Here is a 17,430-nt window from a genome sequence, read left to right as displayed (position 1 = left end):
AAGGCAGGAGACCTGCCTGGTGGACCCCGGCCATAAATAAGCTATACAACAGAAGGAGAAAGCTACTACATGACAGAGCAAAATTCCAAAAGGGGAAGGCGTCACTGATCAGTACTAGCAAGAAACTACGATCCCTCATAAAATCATCTAAGGCCAACTTCGAAAGAAAAATTGCACAAGACACTAAAGATAATCACAAGGCCTTCTTTAGTTATGTCAGAAACCTGGGAGGCAACTCCCAGATATGCTCTGAGTTAGTGTAAAATGACAAAAAATACACTGAACTCACAGACATTGCCAACATCCTGGCAGAAAGGTTCAGTGCAAATTTCTTCCCCCCTTCCCCCCCCAAAAGAGCAAATGTCTATCCCAACAAAGTGTAGCCTTCCTGAGATCACAGATGCACAGGTGAGAGCTGCCCTCTCCAAAGCAAACAACAAAGCATCAATGGGACCAGACGGTGTCCTGGGCTGCGTCTTACACGAGCTCCAAGAAGAACTAAACCCTCATATAAAGTCACTGTTCAATCTCAGCCTTACTACAGGATATGTACCCAAGGAATGGCGTACAGCAACAGTGGTCCCACTCCACAAAGGTGGTGCCACAACAGACCCCGGAAACTATCGCCCTATAAGCCTGACTAGCCTGGTCTGCAAAGCTATGGAGTGTATCATCATGGAAATCATAAACAAAGACATTGGGAACCTCCAGACACTGGATCCTACCCAATTCGGCTTTGTTAAAGGGCAGATATTGCCTCTTGAACCTGGTCGACTTCTTTGAAACAGTTACCAAAGCCATAGATGAAGGAAAGGTAGTCCACACAGCCTACCTGGACCTCGCAAAAGCCTTTGACACAATACCCCACTTGGGCATCATAAATAAGCTCACCAGCTTAAATATCAACCCCTATGTCACAAGATGGGCTGCAAACTGGCTCAGGGATAGAACCCACATGGTCAGAATAGCAAGTGCCATGTCAGACTCTAAACCAGTTACAAGAGGCGTCCCATAAGGCTCAGTCCTGGGACCGCTCTTGTTCGGTATATATTTCTCCGAGGTACAGGCTAACACGGGAGGACTATGGCTGACCAAGTTCACAGATGACTGCAAACTGGGTGCCGTAATCGGCTCTCCGGCTGACACAAGCATCCTCCAAAAGGGTCTCACAGAGACGGATAACTGGTGCCAGAGACATGGCCTAAAGCTAAATGCCAAAAAGTGCATAGTCATCCCCTTTGGGAAAAACAAAGTGCCCACAAATTACCACATAGGTGGTAATCCATTAAGTACGGAAGAAGTAAATTAGGGACCTGGGGACCCAAGTAGATAGCAATCTCTCCTTTACAATCACATTGCCAAAGTGGTTAGAAAGACCTTCTATATAGCCCACCTTATCACGAAAGGGTTCACGTCAAGATCAAGAAAGAGGTCATTGTGCTCCTCTACTCATCACTTAAATGTAAACCCATACATCACAAGATGGGTTGCAAACTGGCTAAGTGACAGAACCCACAGGGTCAGAGTTGCTGGCGCCATGTCAGACTCAAAGCCTGTCACAAGTGGTGTCCCACAGGGCTCAGTCCTGGGACCACTCTTGTTCGGCATCTACTTTTCTGAAGTACAAGCAAACACAGGAGGGTTATGGCTGACAAAGTTTGCAGATGACTGCAAACTGGGCGCCATAGTCGAAAACACATCTGACACAGATATCCTTCAGAAGGGCCTCACAGAAACGGATAACTGGTGCCAGAGCCATGGCCTAAAGTTAAACGCCAAGAAATGCATAGTCATACCCTTCGGGAAAAACAAGGTTACCCCTAGCTACCATATAGGTGGCAATCCACTGAGCACAGAAGAAGTCATCAGGGATCTGGGGACCCAGGTTGACAGTAACCTTTGCTTTGACACTCATGTTGCCAAAGTAGTTAGGAAAACCTTCTACATTGCCCACCTGATCATGAAGGATTCACATCTAGATCTAGGGAGGTCATCGTCCCCTGTACTCATCACTCATTAGACCTATGATTGAGTACAATGCCCCATTCGGAATGTATCTGACCCGACACCTGCAGCAGCTGGAAAGGCCCCAAAAGTTCCTCACCAAAAGGATAAAGGGTCTCAAAAATATGTCTTATGCTGCCAGACTGAAAGAACTCCAGCTCTATTCAGTCGCATACCGCTTGCTCAGAGGTGACCTGTGCCTGACATATAAGGCCATGTCAAACCCAGATTTGATGAATATGCTTCAACTCAAGAAAATCTAGATCCCTCAGAACCACAAGGGCGGGAGACTTAAACCTTGACACGGTTATTAATAGAACGTGCTGGAGGGACAGATTCATCACCCAGAGACTCCCTATGCTGTGGAACAAAATCCCGGTACATGTGAGGCAGAGCACCTCGCTGGCCTTGTTCAAGAGGAATCTTGACCAATGGATGGGAGATCGCAGATATACCCCAGGGATTACTTCAGTGTCACTGCTTGACAGAGGCACAGCAAAATAATAGGCATAGTTTTCTTCAAACTAAAGGGGTGGCGAAAGCCACATAACTATGGGCTAGGCTTATAAATGCCCTTGGGAAGATAGCCTAGTATGAACCTATGAACCTATGAACTTATCAGGCCCATAATTGAGTACAATGCCCCGTTTGGGATGTACCTTACCAGACACCTGCAGCAACTGGAAAGACCCCAAAAGTATCTCACCAAGAGGATCAAGGGGCTCAAACAGATGCCCTATGCAGTTCGGCTATAGAAACTCCAGCTCTACTCAGTTGCGTACCGCCTACTCAGAGGCGATCTGTGTCTGATGTATAAAGCCATGTCCAACCCAGAATTAATGGACATGCTTCACCTCAGGAAATCCAAATCCCTTAGAGCTACATGCTCCAGGGACTTGAACCTCAGCACAGAAATAAATAGGACATGCTGGAGGGACAGATTCATATCCCAGAGGCTCCCCTCACTCTGGAACAAAATCCCAATCCATGTTAGGCAGAGCCCCTCACTGACCCTCTTCAAGAGAAATCTTGACGAGTGGATGGGAGATCGTAAGTTTACGCCTGGGATCTCTTCTGTGTCCCTGCTTGACAGAGGTACAGTAAACTAACCTTAAAAGGGCTACCTTCTGTGACCTACTATACAGAGGCACAGTCAACTAATCTAAAAGAGTGGCGAAAGCCAAACACACTCTGGCTAGGCTTATAAATGCCCTAGGGCAGATAGCCTCGTATCAACCTATGAACTTATGAACCTATGAAGAAGCCATCAGACCCAGTGCGTGAAGGCAAAGACAGTATTAGACTAAATGGCTATTGATTATGTGTTTGACAGTAGTACCAATATGAATCATTTCCATAGGTAGACACGAGTAGCACATCAGGATGTTCAAACTGCAGCCAATGCATATTATAGACCGAGACGGCACCCTCTGAGACTCCAAAAGGTTAATTACAGTAAAGGACTACAGCGTACTAAAAAAAGCACATTTCTTGAGCAAAGAGGACTCTCCAGGGGTGGAGCTGCTACGTGGCAAGGATAAGCCAGTCATCCAGTTATAGAAAGGCCCTGGAAACTTGGAGTAAGCCAGGTGTTCCAATTGCAAACATACACTTTGAATACTATGGGGACTGTTGCAAGACCAAATGGCAATGTCCAAAACAAGAATGACTGCCTCCTAGACTCTAGCTGCACAGAGCAGACTATCAAGCCTGTGCTGCCATACACAACTTGCACTATGAGCCAAAGGTAATCCCTCATGCGGATGCGCACTTCCCCTCAGACAGCAACTATAGTGAAGCTCAAAACAGCCTTCATAGGAAAAAGCAGTGCTCATCCAGGACAGGAAAGTAAAAGTAAACTAACAGGGCCACCAAGTTGACAAACTCCCTACCAGCAGACTTTCAATATGAGTAGGGCAACTCATGGAGGATTTCCAGGAGCAGGAACCAAATGGGCCATAGGGCTCTTGCCTTTCCTGGAAATTCTCAGCTCCTGCAACTGCAAAACAAATGGAAAGACAAGGTGCAGGAAGAAAAGCCATTAAGCCAAGTCCTGCTTTGGGGAGAGGATGCAAAACAAGACTGGCTTCTAGAAGAACCTCCTGAACTCCTTTGCAAGTATGCAACCTGGGGTCGAAACAGCACGTACAGGCTTCTTTAAACACGAGACTGAATTTGGACAATTCAAGAGACATCTTTGACAATATACTGCTTAAGACTATTGAGAAAGAGAATGGGCCCGACGTCCTGCTTCTTTTTGGCAATAAAACACTTTGCACACAACCCACATTCATTCTAGACTGGCAAGACCTCCTGGATGGCTCTTTTTTGGTAGCAGCTTTAGGGCAGACTTTGTTGCATTTTTTTTTTGACAGTGTGAGACATCAGGAGGGGAAGAGACTGTAGGCTGGGAGGGGACAAAAATGGAACTGAATAGCCAGTAGGTTTGATGCCCATTATCCATGTGCCACTAGTGATGGTCTTCCTCACCAAAAGGTGGGAACAGACCACCCCTGGCTGCCTCCAGATCGGAGCAGTCAGACAAGCTTTCATGGGTGTCAGAACTGCCCTCAAAAAGAAGAGCAATACGACGGATGACCATTCTGTTGAAAACCATGACCACAGACAGCATACCCATTCTAGACAATGCCACAACCATGTCAATGCTTTCCAGAACCTCAAAAATTGTCCTTTTGGTAGAGCTAGAATCAGAGCTGATGAAAGCTGTGATCAGTTCTCAAAAACAAATGCTGAGGAGCCTGGAATGTCACCCCAACTTTGACTTCAGCTTTTACTACATCTCCAAAACACCGAGCTAAAGGGTTTATTCACCGAGCTTTGGATCTCTTAACAAAATATTTTAGGCAGAACCATTGTACTTGCAACTGTGCAAATGATAACTGCACTATGGGTAATAATCTCACTCACCACAGAGCTACAAGTTGCCAGTTGGGACTGTAAAATTGGTCTTAATGTGCGAATTTGTAACTCCACCAGAGTTGCATCCACTTCTTTTAACAAGTCGCTTTGGAATCTCTGCATATTATATTACATGTTATATGTAAGCATTGAATGTTTCTCTTTATGTATTAATTTTCTGAAGCATTTCTCCCCAGACCTTTGCTGAAAAGGGTATCATTCAAATGGACTTTCTGGAAAATGAAAGTAAGCAAGCAAACAAAACAATTAAAGCAAGGAAGCACATGATTGTTTGTTTTTATTCTACTGCCTTCTGTCTGTGAGCATTAAACTATCACCTATTTATGGGACTTTGTTTAAGGGATGAATGATCTTGGACTGGGGTTCTACAACACTTTAAAACAGTTCTTGTTGGGAATGAAGCCTTTTGTCTGGTGTTTGAGAACTGGAGCCACCACAATGGGGTTCTTCTGAACATTATCTAACACTAGTGGGCAGAGGGGCACAGCCAGGAAGTGGTCTGCCTCAGAACAGATGTGCTGGGAACATTTAGCTTTAATTATAATGAACTATAGAACTTCCTCAAAATTTGGGATCCGCAGGAAGTAAGACAAAGGAGTCTTTCCTGCATGTTCAGGGTGGGAGATTCCTCTAGGAAGTTTGCATGCTTCATCTTGCATAGAGATTTACTTCCTATATTTGAATGATGACAGTCTGACAAGAAAGAAGACAAAATGTCAAACATAATACCAGCAACCAATCTGCAGAATCTGTTCTCTCTGTCCTAAGCAGAAGGAAAGGAAAGAATTATTAGAGGAGGAATGCAGGCAAGCCATGGTCTGAATCACCTTTGGGGTGGGACTACTCGTGCAAAAAAAAAACTGCATTCTAAGCACCAGCACCTGCCATGACTTCAAAACTAAGAAAGAGACTTCCAAGCTCAAAAGGCCAAGACTGCTCACAGCTGACCCTGTCACCAAGATCGACACCAAAGTCCAGGATGATAACATGGACCCAAACCCAAATGTCCAAGTGTACTCTAACACCTCATTCAAGGTCAGAGCAACAGACCAACTCCACAAAGCAGAGTTTGGGGACAGCATACTTCGTTTTGAGAAGATGGTGATCAAGGCCAGGTCTGAAACAGACACTAAATGTCCAGACAGTTATAGATCCAGAAGTGATCGAAATCAGAATCCTCAATGATAACAGGCGAGCCAGCATTATGGAAATCTATGTTGCAGACACTGGTCCAGAGGGGGCCATCGATGTTGACAATAAAGTTATTGGATCAACTGGTGACTGAGCAAGTACTTGAGCTTGAACAGAGATGAAAACAGAACCCTCCTCCAATGCGACCAGGGCTAGACACCAGCCACCAAATTTGCTGCACCTTATAAAATGTCTTCTACATTTCTGTGTAGCCTAGCTGGACATATAGTAAGAGACCAGTTGGTATAATGGTTAAGGTCTTCACCTCCCACTGACAGGGTACAAGGTTTGATCCTGACTTCTGAATTAATGCCTGTCTGGAGTTTGCATGTTCTCCCTGTGTCTCAACAGAGTCCTCCCACCTCTGAAAAATATGAGTGCTTCCATCTCAAACTCACCCAAGAACAGAGCTGTGGGCAGCAGCACAGACTTTACATGGCACTCTAGACAGGAAAGGGTTGTACTGACAAACTGCTTTGGGAATCTACTATGGCTTGCAGTATCCTCAATATAGGAGAACACTGATCACACCCTAGACGCCTTGACAGAGCTAGCCACCTAACAGTACAAAATGTAGTACTAGGTGAGTCAGTCATGTTGACTAATGTTGTCAAATGTCACACGAGTATTTGCCAGTGATAAGTGGGCCGAGAACCCGGCCTAATCAGTCCTATGCCAGGGACCCATGCTAATGGTGAGAAGGGTGGTATGCACCCCCTACTAGCCAGTGTGTACCCACCATAAAGCCAGCAACCCTGGGTCAATAAGCTACTGGCCGGACAGTGTCCAGTTGCCCTGCTTGGGTGGGAGGTTAGCATAATGGATTAGGTGTTTACCTTACAGGACACAAGGTGCAGGGTTGGATTCTCACATGGGAAAATTCGTTAGACTTAAAATGGCCCACAAGGGCAGTTAGCCCAGTACTAATCTATAAACCTGGGATAGCTCTATTCAATGTAGGTTCACTAACATAATGGAGCTTGGAAGCAGATGACATGAGGAGGCTGGACAGTGCAGCAAAGCCACTTCAATTGAGATGCAGAGTCTACTACTCAGGAGAACAGACACAAGGCCAAGCTATGTATGGAAATAAAATAAGAATTGTGGTGAGGGAGTGGCTTCAGAAGGCAGTGAGGGATGTTCTCAAAATTGATGACAGACTCATGGAAATCAGAGTCCATTGGTGATAACGGGTGATGTGAACACATATACTGGGACAGACAGAACAAGATACGAGGACTGTCTAGTTCCACATTGGGAGGGCAACAGGAATAAAGGAGAGGCCGTACTAGACTTCTGTCTGGCAAATGGCTTGAATTGGCAGACATGGCCTGCGAGGCCATGGAACAGATCATCATGGAACTTATAAACAGACACATTGGTAATCTCCAAACTCTGGACCCCACCCAGTTGGGGTTTGTAAAAGGCAGATCATGTCTCCTAAACCTGATAGACTTCTTTGAAGCAGTCACCAAAGCTGTAGACGAGGGTAAGGTGGTTCACACAGCCTATTTAGATCTCGGCAAGGCTTAAGACACCATCCCCCACTTTGGAATTATAGATAAACTCACTAAATTATGTGTAAATCCCTATGTCAAAAGATGGGTTGCCAACTGGCTCACTGACAGAACCCACACTGTGAAAGTAGCAGACTCCAAATCCAACTTCAGATCAGTGACAAGTGGAATGCCACAAGATTCAGTCCTGGGTCCTCTCCTGTTTGGCATCTACTTCTCTGAAGTACAGGCTAATACAGAAGAAGGTCTTTGGCTAATGAAGTTCGCAGATGACTGCAAACTAGGAACCATAAACTAAATTCCTTACGATGTGGACATCTTATAAAAGGGCCTCACCGAGTCAGATGCCTGGTGTCAAAGCCATGGCCTCAAGCTCAATGCCAAAAAGTGCACGGTCATCCCCTTTGGTAAAAACTTTGTACCCATGAACTACCACATAGGCGGCAGTCTACTTAACACTGAAAGCATAATAAGAGACCTTTGGACAGAGGTGGACAGTAGTCACACCTTTGATAATCACATTGCCACATCAGGAAATCCTTCTACGTGGCACACCTCATCACAAAAGGTTTCTTATCCAGGAAAAAAAAAAGAGATCATTGCTCCCCTCTACTCATCACTCATTAGACCCATTATGGAGTACAATGCCCCTTTTGGTATGTACCTCACAAGACATCTACAACTAGAAAGGCTGCAGGACGGAACCCTGTGGCACTCCACTTGTCACTGCCTTGAGGTCAGATTTGGAGTCTGCAACTTTTGCAGTGTGGGTTCTGACAGTGAGCCAGTTGGCAACCCATCTTGTGACATAGGGATTTATACCTAGTTTAGTTAGTTTAGCTATAATTCCAGAATGAGGGATGGTGTCAAAAGTCTTAGCGAGGTCAAGATAGGCTGTGTGAACCACCTTACCCTCATCCACGGCTTTGGTGACTGCCTCAAAGAAGTTGATCAGGTTCAGGAGGCATGATCTGCCTTTCACAAACCCGAACTGGCTGGGATCCAGAGTTTGGAGGTTACCAATGTCTTTGTTTATGAGTTCCATGATGATACGTTCCATGGCCTTGCAGACCAGGCTCGTCAGGCTAATAAGTCGATAGTTCCTGGGATCAGTGGTGGCTCCCCCTTTGTGGAGTGGGATAACTGTTGCTGTGCGCCATTCAGTGGGCACAAAGCCTGATGCAAGGCTATTATTGAACATGGTACTTAAGTGGGGAGCCAGTTCGTTCTGAAGTTCGTGTAAAACGCAGCATGGGATGTTGTCCGGTCCCATGGATGCTGTGTTTTTGGCTTTAGAGAGTGCAGCTTTTACCTGCGTAGTTGTGATTACAGGGACTCTGCATTCTTCCTGTATAGATATGGGCCCTTTAGGGGGTGAGGGGGGGGGGTAAAGTTAGCACTGAACCGATCCTGCCAGGATGTTGGCAATATCAATTGGTTCTATAATTTTCATGCCTTTGTGCTGTAATTCAGACCAGATCTGGGTGTTGCCATCTAGATTCTTGACATAGCTATAGAATGCTTTGTGGCGATTTTGTTTTCATAGCTAGCTTTGGAGGATCTTATAAGGGATCTCGGCTTCTCAGCTGACCAGCGAGCTCATCCACTCATGGGATTTTACTCTCTTTTGCAACAGTTTCTTCCTTCTGTTGTACAGTTTGTTTATGGCAGGGGACCACCAGACTGGCCTCCTTTTTTTGGAGGAGCACCTTGGCTCTGTTTGGGATAGCACGATCCATGCACTCGTGTAAGCACTTATAGAGTGCATTTGTGCAGGATTCAGCAGTTGTAACTGTATTTTCCATCTGCATGGGTGTCATGAAATTCACTACTTCTGTCTTAAGAAGCATGAAGTTGGCTTTGGAGAAATTTTTTACTGTGGTTTCCTTAATGGGGGGTGGGGGCGGGATGTGGATATCAAGGGTGATACGCTTATGGTCAGATTGGACCAACGAGGAGTTGACTTGAGGTGTGGAACACCGGTCACTCATGTTGGTAATGACTAGATCTAGGATACTCTTGCCCCTGGTGGGGGTGTGGATAAGTTGATCTAGGGCATTGGAGTTTATGAATTCCAGAAAGTGTTTGAGCTAAGGAGTTGGTACACAAGTAGTTTTCCCAGTTAATGGTGGGGTAGTTGAAGTCGCCCATTATTAGGGTGTTTGGTTGAACCCTAATATTTTCAGGTACATCAAGAAGAGAGGAGTGGGAATCCTGGGGCATGGTGGGGGATCTGTAGCAAGCTACAATTTGGCTTAGAAAGAGACAGTGAGAGAGCAAATCTCAAGGTCGCACACACAAGAGTGGCCAATATGCAACTCTGGCAAACTTCCTCCTAGTAAGGAAAAGGCAATGCGGTATACCAGTGCAATGCAAAGTCATCCCCAGAGAAACACTCGGCCTACAGCATAAACCACTGGTTACCACAATCAAGCAAGCAGTGGTCAGAGAAGGCTCAAAGGTCAACAAAGACCAGAACAAAGACCTGAAGGTTGACTAGAGAGAAAGCACAACAGTTCAAGACTCTAGCACCTCAACAACAGAAAATAGGTGGAGTTGAAGAATGGCAGCTCCTCAAAACAGCTTATGTAAGGACCACAGAATAGATACGCGGCCAAGCAAAGTATGGAAATAAGGTACATAAGGAAAGATGGTGGAATGCAGAAGTCCTGGAAGTCATCAAAAGGAGTGCAGGAAAAAGTGGGAGAGAGAAAAGACAGACCAGGCTTGGAAGGAATACTGGTTGGCTAACAAAGAAACTAAGAAAGAATTGCAACAACAAACAAGGCATCAGAGGTACTCTATCCACTTCTGGAAAATGACTCGGTAGATGGCACAAAAACTCAGTTTGCAAGGCGTAGACAGAAAGACAAAGAAGATAGTCAGATGCCTTGCATAAGGGATACCTGCAACAACGTCCTTATGAGTCCACATGACAAAGGCAGATGAAAGGAGTACTTCTGAATGAAGAAAACGCCACAGATGCTATACTCTTCCAGACACAGCCTACAATGAGAAAAGAGGAGAAGCCCACCATAAAAGAACCACACTAAAGAAAATCAAGTCAGGGAAAGCAGCAAGCTCTAATGAGGTCACAGCAGATATGATAAAGATGCTGGGTAAGACAGGAGAGAAATGGCTCTTGAGGGTACTCAGTGTGGACAGAAAGGCATATACCAAATGACTGGAGAACAAGATTAATAGGCGTATTCAAGAACAAATGAGACATATACAACTATGGGCAGTATGGAGGTATCAAACTCCTGTCACATTGCATGAAAGTTCTGGAAGGGGTGACTGATAAATACACATAGTATAAAGTAAGATGGGAGATGAGCAGTTTGGATTAAGATCAGGATGCAGCACAACTGACGTGATTGTTTCCAGTCAGACAGACAGTTGAGAAGCTAGAGATGAGGAAAGGAGTCCAATTGGGCATTCCTATATTGGAGAAAGCATATGACAAGGTCCCAAGAAACCTGACAGTCCTGCAGTTGTTCAAAGTCCCAGAAACATTGGTAGAATTAGTGCAAGCTATGTAAAAGGATCCAGTGACTCGAGTATCAGTGTTTGGGTTCACAGAAGGTTTCTCAGTGGGATTGAGTGTGCATCAGGATTCAGCTCCGAGACCACTACTGTTCATACTGACAGTGGAATACATTAGCAAACAGGTCAGAGGTGACAGATCAACAAAGCTGCTGTATGCAGCCAATGTAGCACTACAGGCAAACTGAGCTAGAACATAAGCAAAGGATAGGTGAACAGAAAGGAAAACTGAAGGCACATGAGATGAAACGGAGTACAGATAAGACGGTTGTAATGGAAGAAAATGGGGGAAATCAGAAGAAGCTAAGAATGGAGATAAAAGGGAAAATAGTGGAACAGGTTAACAGTTTCTAGTATCTGGGAGGGGTGGCTAAGGAGAAGGGAAGTCTGAATGAAGAGGTCAAAAACTAGAATAAGAGGGGCTGCAGCCAATTGGCACAGAGTGTCAGGTGTAGTATATATATGACCGAAGAATGCCAAAGAAGCTGAAAAGTAAGGCGTACAAAACAGTGGTGTGACCAGTACTACTGTATGGTACAGACACCTCAGCAGTAAAGGCGGAGCAGTTCAGCAAGCTAGACATGATGGAGATGAGGTGCCAGAGACAGGTGATATGATGCACACTGTGAGACAGATGCTAGACATGATGGAGATGAGGTGCCAGAGACAGGTGATATGATGCACACTGTGAGACAGATGAAGAAATGAGGACATAAGAGGAGAAGTTAAAGTAGCTCCAATTGCAGAAAAAGTCAAACAGGACAGATTACAGTGGTTCTGCCACTTGTGCAGAAAAGCAGAAACCAACATAGTGAAAAAGATTTGTGACAGATAGGAAGAAGGCAAGAGGAAATGAGGGCATCCAGCAAACAGGTGGATGGGCTGTGTGACAGAAGAAGACGTGACAGTCAGGCATGAGTGTGGCATTGAATAGAGAGACATGGCAACAGCTGACATGACACCCCGACCTCATGTAGAAAATGGGATGACAACAATGATAGCTGGACAGAAAGCAACCGAGGCGGCCCACTGGAAGCAAAGGATGAAGAGATGAACTGCACACAGCTACAATTCTTGAGACAACACACTCCGTATGGATGAAAGCAAGGGAAGTCCACTTAAGAGGATAGGATAGAGACCAGAAGCATGCTTAGACAGTGTAACAAAGCAAATTAGCACAATATCCTCATATGTCTTGGTGCTTGAATCAACAGAGTCCAAATGCACATCCTTAACAGCACACACTTAAGCAAAACTCGAGTCAGACACTAGGGTACCCCCCTAAACTTCTCAAACCAGAGCCTCTCATCTTAATACTTTAGGAAGCAGAAATACAGCATTCCTTCAAAACACATCAACTCTCTCAAAGATGTATACAACATCAATATTGCTTGGCCTGGGTCAAAACTTTTGGCTTCACCTTGGCACTTCCTAAAGGACCATCACTTTTTATCCTTATCCATTAACAGAAACAACTCCAAGTTATCAATAAGCAAACAGCAAGGTACATTACACATCTCAACTACAAGCAATCTGAAACAATAAGAGAAAAAGCAGCAAAGAAAGAAAAATCAGATTTGTGCAAGTATGCAAAATGGAAGCCACTAACCTCAGAGCTCAGACAGCAAAACATCTCTCTAAGCACTGTAAAGTGGAAAAGAAAAAAAGTGTGTGTGTGTGTGTGGGGGTTGGATCTGACCTGTATGCAGGCAAACAATTCAAGAACTGTACTATTAAGAAAACTCTCCATTTAGTAGCATGGGGCTATTTAAACAAATGACCAATCTCAACCTGTACCTTTAGCACCTATAATTATGGAGAAAGTTGAGGGTCTGAGATAGACCGCCCTTAGAAGGATTTATGAAGTAGAGCTTAATACCTGCCAAAAATGGTCCAAGAGGTAACGGAGATGAAAGTCCCTATACTAGAAAAGTAAGAAGCAATGTTGTTACCAAGTTTCTCTGTATATGGATGAGAATTTAAACTACTGTAATACCATTTCACTGTCCTTTTGCTTACCGAGTCGCTGAACGGCATAGACAATTGTAGAGCCACTTCCAATACCAAGGACTTGATTGTCCTAAAACACAAGGACAGAAAACAAATCTTAACTCAGAAACAGTAACTCACAGAAAGAAAAAAATATAAAATTCAGTCCAATACATTTGAAAGCGGTTACACAAGTACTCTACCAAACACATCAGTGCATCAACTGTTAACAGCAAATTATTTTTTTCAAGCTGCCTAGGAACACATTCTGTGACACTGATATCAAACTGGTCATCATACCTTACAAGCTCTTAGCTCAAGAATCAGGAGCAAAGAGAAAAATACTGGAAGACAAAAGGTACAAAAAATCAGGGACATTTTAAACATTACTTTTATAAACATACAATGTTGCTAGAACAACAACAAAAAAAAAAAAAAAGTGTTTGAATTAGCATGCATTTTCTGAAGGATATAAAGCCTGGAAACTCAAATGTCTCATTCAATGCCTGCAACACTCAATGCTTTTCCAGAAATCCAAAAAATATATAAGGAACAGACCAAAAATATGAGGCAAAAATCTGGACATTCTGCAAAATTCCAGTCAGCTGAACGATACTGTGGTCATTCCCAAAACATGTGATCAAATACTTTCAGCCCATGAATGAAATAACTTGGATGAACTTGGATGAACAACAGCAGTCTTCAACAGTGGCATCCAAGGCTTCTTGTACTATAATACGATATCACTGGCACCTCCTCAGAGACAACAGGGCAAATGTGTAAATAAAATAACAAAATGGCAACAACCAACACCTTTAAGAAACAGACATATGCAGATGTGTCACGTTTACTAGTTTACTAGTTTGTGTATTTACCAATACCCATGTATGCATGTGTAACCCAAGGAATGCTGTATTAAATGCAGCAGGCTCAATTCTAACCCACAAAATGTACTTTTAGTGGAAGCTCTTACACAAATTCGTGTTTGTGCCAAGTCACAGCTCTTTACATAGTTACTATAGTGGCAAAGTTACAATTAGGCTGCAACATCAGGTGCTAAGGTATCAGCAGAGACAATGGCCATAAAAGCAAGCACAAAAAAGCCACATTTTAAAATTGTAAAAACTAGAACCTTATAATTTCCCACCCTCAAAACACCTGAAAAACAGTTAACAAAATAATTAAGTTTGAAGAAAAAGAATCAAAACAAAAACTAGAAGTGAAACATAATGCTTTATCAACACACCACTTCACTTCTATCACGGACTACAACTGATCAATCAGTGGCCTGCTACTTTGTGACATAAGCAATGATACTAGTTGCTCAGGGTAAATCATGTCAATGACTGTCCGCCAATTCTTCTCATTTCACAGATCAACACAAAGGTTACTTTCTTTACAGGTATACAAAAAAGTAAATAAAAAACAAAGGCAGGCCACAATACAAAAAAAAATATATATATATATACTCAAGTGTCCATACCAAAACTTCACATCAACTGTCTTTAATATTATAGTTGCTTTTGTGTCTTTCGGCTTTTCCCGGTTAGGGGTCGCCACAGCGGAACTCCGGTCCACTAATGATTGGCAGTAGATTTTTACGTACTGAGTTGCTGGCTCTGACGCACAACCTTCAACGAAGGTACGCCCATTCACGCATGTCTCCACACAGAAGACACTCTAGCTGAGAATCGAACAGGACAACGTCTTACTGTGAGGCAACAACCCTATGGCAGCACCACCAAGGTAAAAATCAATAAACACTGTTCCAAGATAAAACAGGAAGCATCACCTGCTGCTAGAAGGCTGGAGACGTCAGTTTTATCCTGGAACAATTTATCATATTTTAAACATGATCAGATTTTTAAAAATGTATGCATTATGACTTTAAATAAGGCAACTACAGGCTTTTCATTTTTGGTTGACTTTCTTTTTGCAGTTTTGCCAAGTGCTACACAGCAACTTGGAACCATAGGATGTTGTAATTAATTTTGTTTGCATACTTGATGTACTTTACTGTTTGATCTTAAGCACTGAAAAGGAAAACTTACCTGAATCAAAATGGTATTAGTGCAACTTCAGACCTACAAAAATATGCAAACATACAGTGGATATAAAAAAAGTGTACACACTTAAAATGCCAGGTTTTTGTGATATATAAAAAAATGAGACCACAATAAATAATTTCAAAACTTTTCCCACCTTTATTGTGACCTATAACCTGTACAATTCAATTGAAAAACAAACAAATCTGTTAGGGGAAAAAATATAAAAAATAAAAAACATACAATAAGCTGGTTGCATAACTATGCACACCCTTAAACTAATACTTTGTTGAAGCACCTTTTGATTTAATTACAGCATTCGGTCTTCTTGGATACATACCTGCCATCAATTAGAGACTCTGATTAACTCCAAATAAAGTTCAGCTGTCCTACTAGGATTTTCCTGACATTTACTCAGTTGCCTGCTAGAGCAAAAACCATGGTTCACAGAGAGCTTACAAAGCATCAAAGGGATCTCATTGTTGAAAGCTATCAGTCAGGAGAAGGGTATAAAAAATTTCCACAGCATTGGATATACCATGGAACACAGCGAAGACAGTCATCAAAAAGTGAAGAAAATATGGGACAACAGTTGCAAAGAACTGGACGCCCCTCCAATATTGATGAAAAGACAAGACAAAAATTGGTCAGGGTGGCTGCCAGGAGACCTACAGAAACAGTGAAGGAGGTGCAGGAATTTCTGGCAAGTACTGGTTGTGTACTACAAGTGACAATCTCCAGTATTCTCCATATGTCTGGATTATGAGGTAGGGTTGCAAGACAGAAGCCATTTCTTACACAGAAAAACATCCAGGCCCAGCTAAAATTTGCAAACCAATACATGAAGTCTCCCAAAAGCATGTGGGAAATGCATTATGGTCTGATGAGATCAAGGCTGAACTTTCTGGCCACAATTCCAAAAGGTACGTTTGGTGCAAAAACAACACTTCACATCACCAAACACCATTCCCACACTGAAGCATGGTGGTGGCAGTATCATGCTTTGGGGTTGCTTTTCTTCAGCTGGAACTGGGGCTTTAGTCAAGGTGGAGGGAATTATGAACAGTTCCAAATACCAGTCAATTTTGGCCTAAAACCTTCAGGTGTCTGCTAGGAAACTGAAGATGAAGAGGAATTTCACCTTTCAACACAACAATGACCCCAAGCGTACATCCAAACCAAGAAGAGTGGCTTCACCAGAAGAAAATTAAAGTTTTAGAATGGCCCAGCCAGAGCACAGACCTAAATCCATTAGAAAATATGTGGGGTGACCTGAAGAGGTCTACGCACAAGAGATGCCCTCACAATCTAACAAATTTGGAGACCTTTTGCAAAGAGTGGGCAAACATTGCCAAGTCAAGATGTGCCATGCTGATAAGAACCCAAGAAGACTGAATGCTTTAATTAAATCAAAAGGTGTTTCAACAAAGTATTAGTTTAAGGGTGTGCACACTTAAGCAACCAGCTTAATGTATGTTTTTTTTTTTTTTTTTTTTTTATATTTTTTTCCCCTAACAGATTTGTTTGTTTTTCAATTGAATTGTCCAAGTTATAGGTCACATTAAAGATGGGAAAAGTTTTGAAATAATTTATTGTGGTCTCATTTTTTTATATCACAAAAACCTCTCATTTTAACATGGGTGTGTACACTTTTTATATCCACTGTATATAATAATATATATATTTTTAAAACTGCTATAAAATGACAATGCTTTCATCGGAATTCAAGACGCAGTTGTTACTTTGGATACAAAGCTAAGACAGGGTTGCCAGATTTCCAAAATCACAGATCATGGCAGCCAGCATTCCCAGCGAACAAAAAAACTAAAACTACACAAGTTTTAGGTCGCAGAAACACATTAAAGAAGGTTAAATGTAGCTTCCATTAGGAAGTGTGTTCAGGCCGGCCACCATCAACACCCTTCACAATTACCCAGGTGATAATGGAGAATACTGGACTGCACCAGTGATGGCAAATGTGTAACATATAGACACTACTGTGCATCATCTTGTCCAGTGTTCTCTATTACCGCTCGCAAGGTCTTAAAACGGGGGACGGGCAACCCTATATTTTAACTTCATAACTGACACAACCCCCTTCATAGTTCACCTAGAAGCCTAGGTATAATAATCTAGGGACAGAATTATTATTATTTCCAGAGGAAGCGAAGCGATTCAACCACACCAAAGCAACTCCG

General features: G+C 43.1%; 1 protein-coding gene across 1 annotated transcript in view; it reads right to left on the bottom strand.

The window, feature by feature from the left end:
• The window catches only part of RPIA (ribose 5-phosphate isomerase A), a 427,914-nt gene that overhangs the window by 336,158 nt on the left and 74,326 nt on the right, over nucleotides 1–17,430 (bottom strand). The window contains exon 2 of the mRNA XM_044080062.1: nucleotides 13,218–13,278. Coding sequence (XP_043935997.1) covers nucleotides 13,218–13,278 — 61 coding nt within the window. The remainder of the gene's footprint in view (nucleotides 1–13,217; nucleotides 13,279–17,430) is intronic.

Source organism: Protopterus annectens, chromosome 8.part0, assembly GCF_019279795.1.
Source record: "Protopterus annectens isolate FY-2018-M chromosome 8.part0, PAN1.0, whole genome shotgun sequence".
Lineage (NCBI taxonomy): Eukaryota > Metazoa > Chordata > Ceratodontiformes > Protopteridae > Protopterus > Protopterus annectens.
Note: the sequence above shows the minus strand (reverse complement) of the source record. Positions and strands in the feature narration are given on the sequence as shown.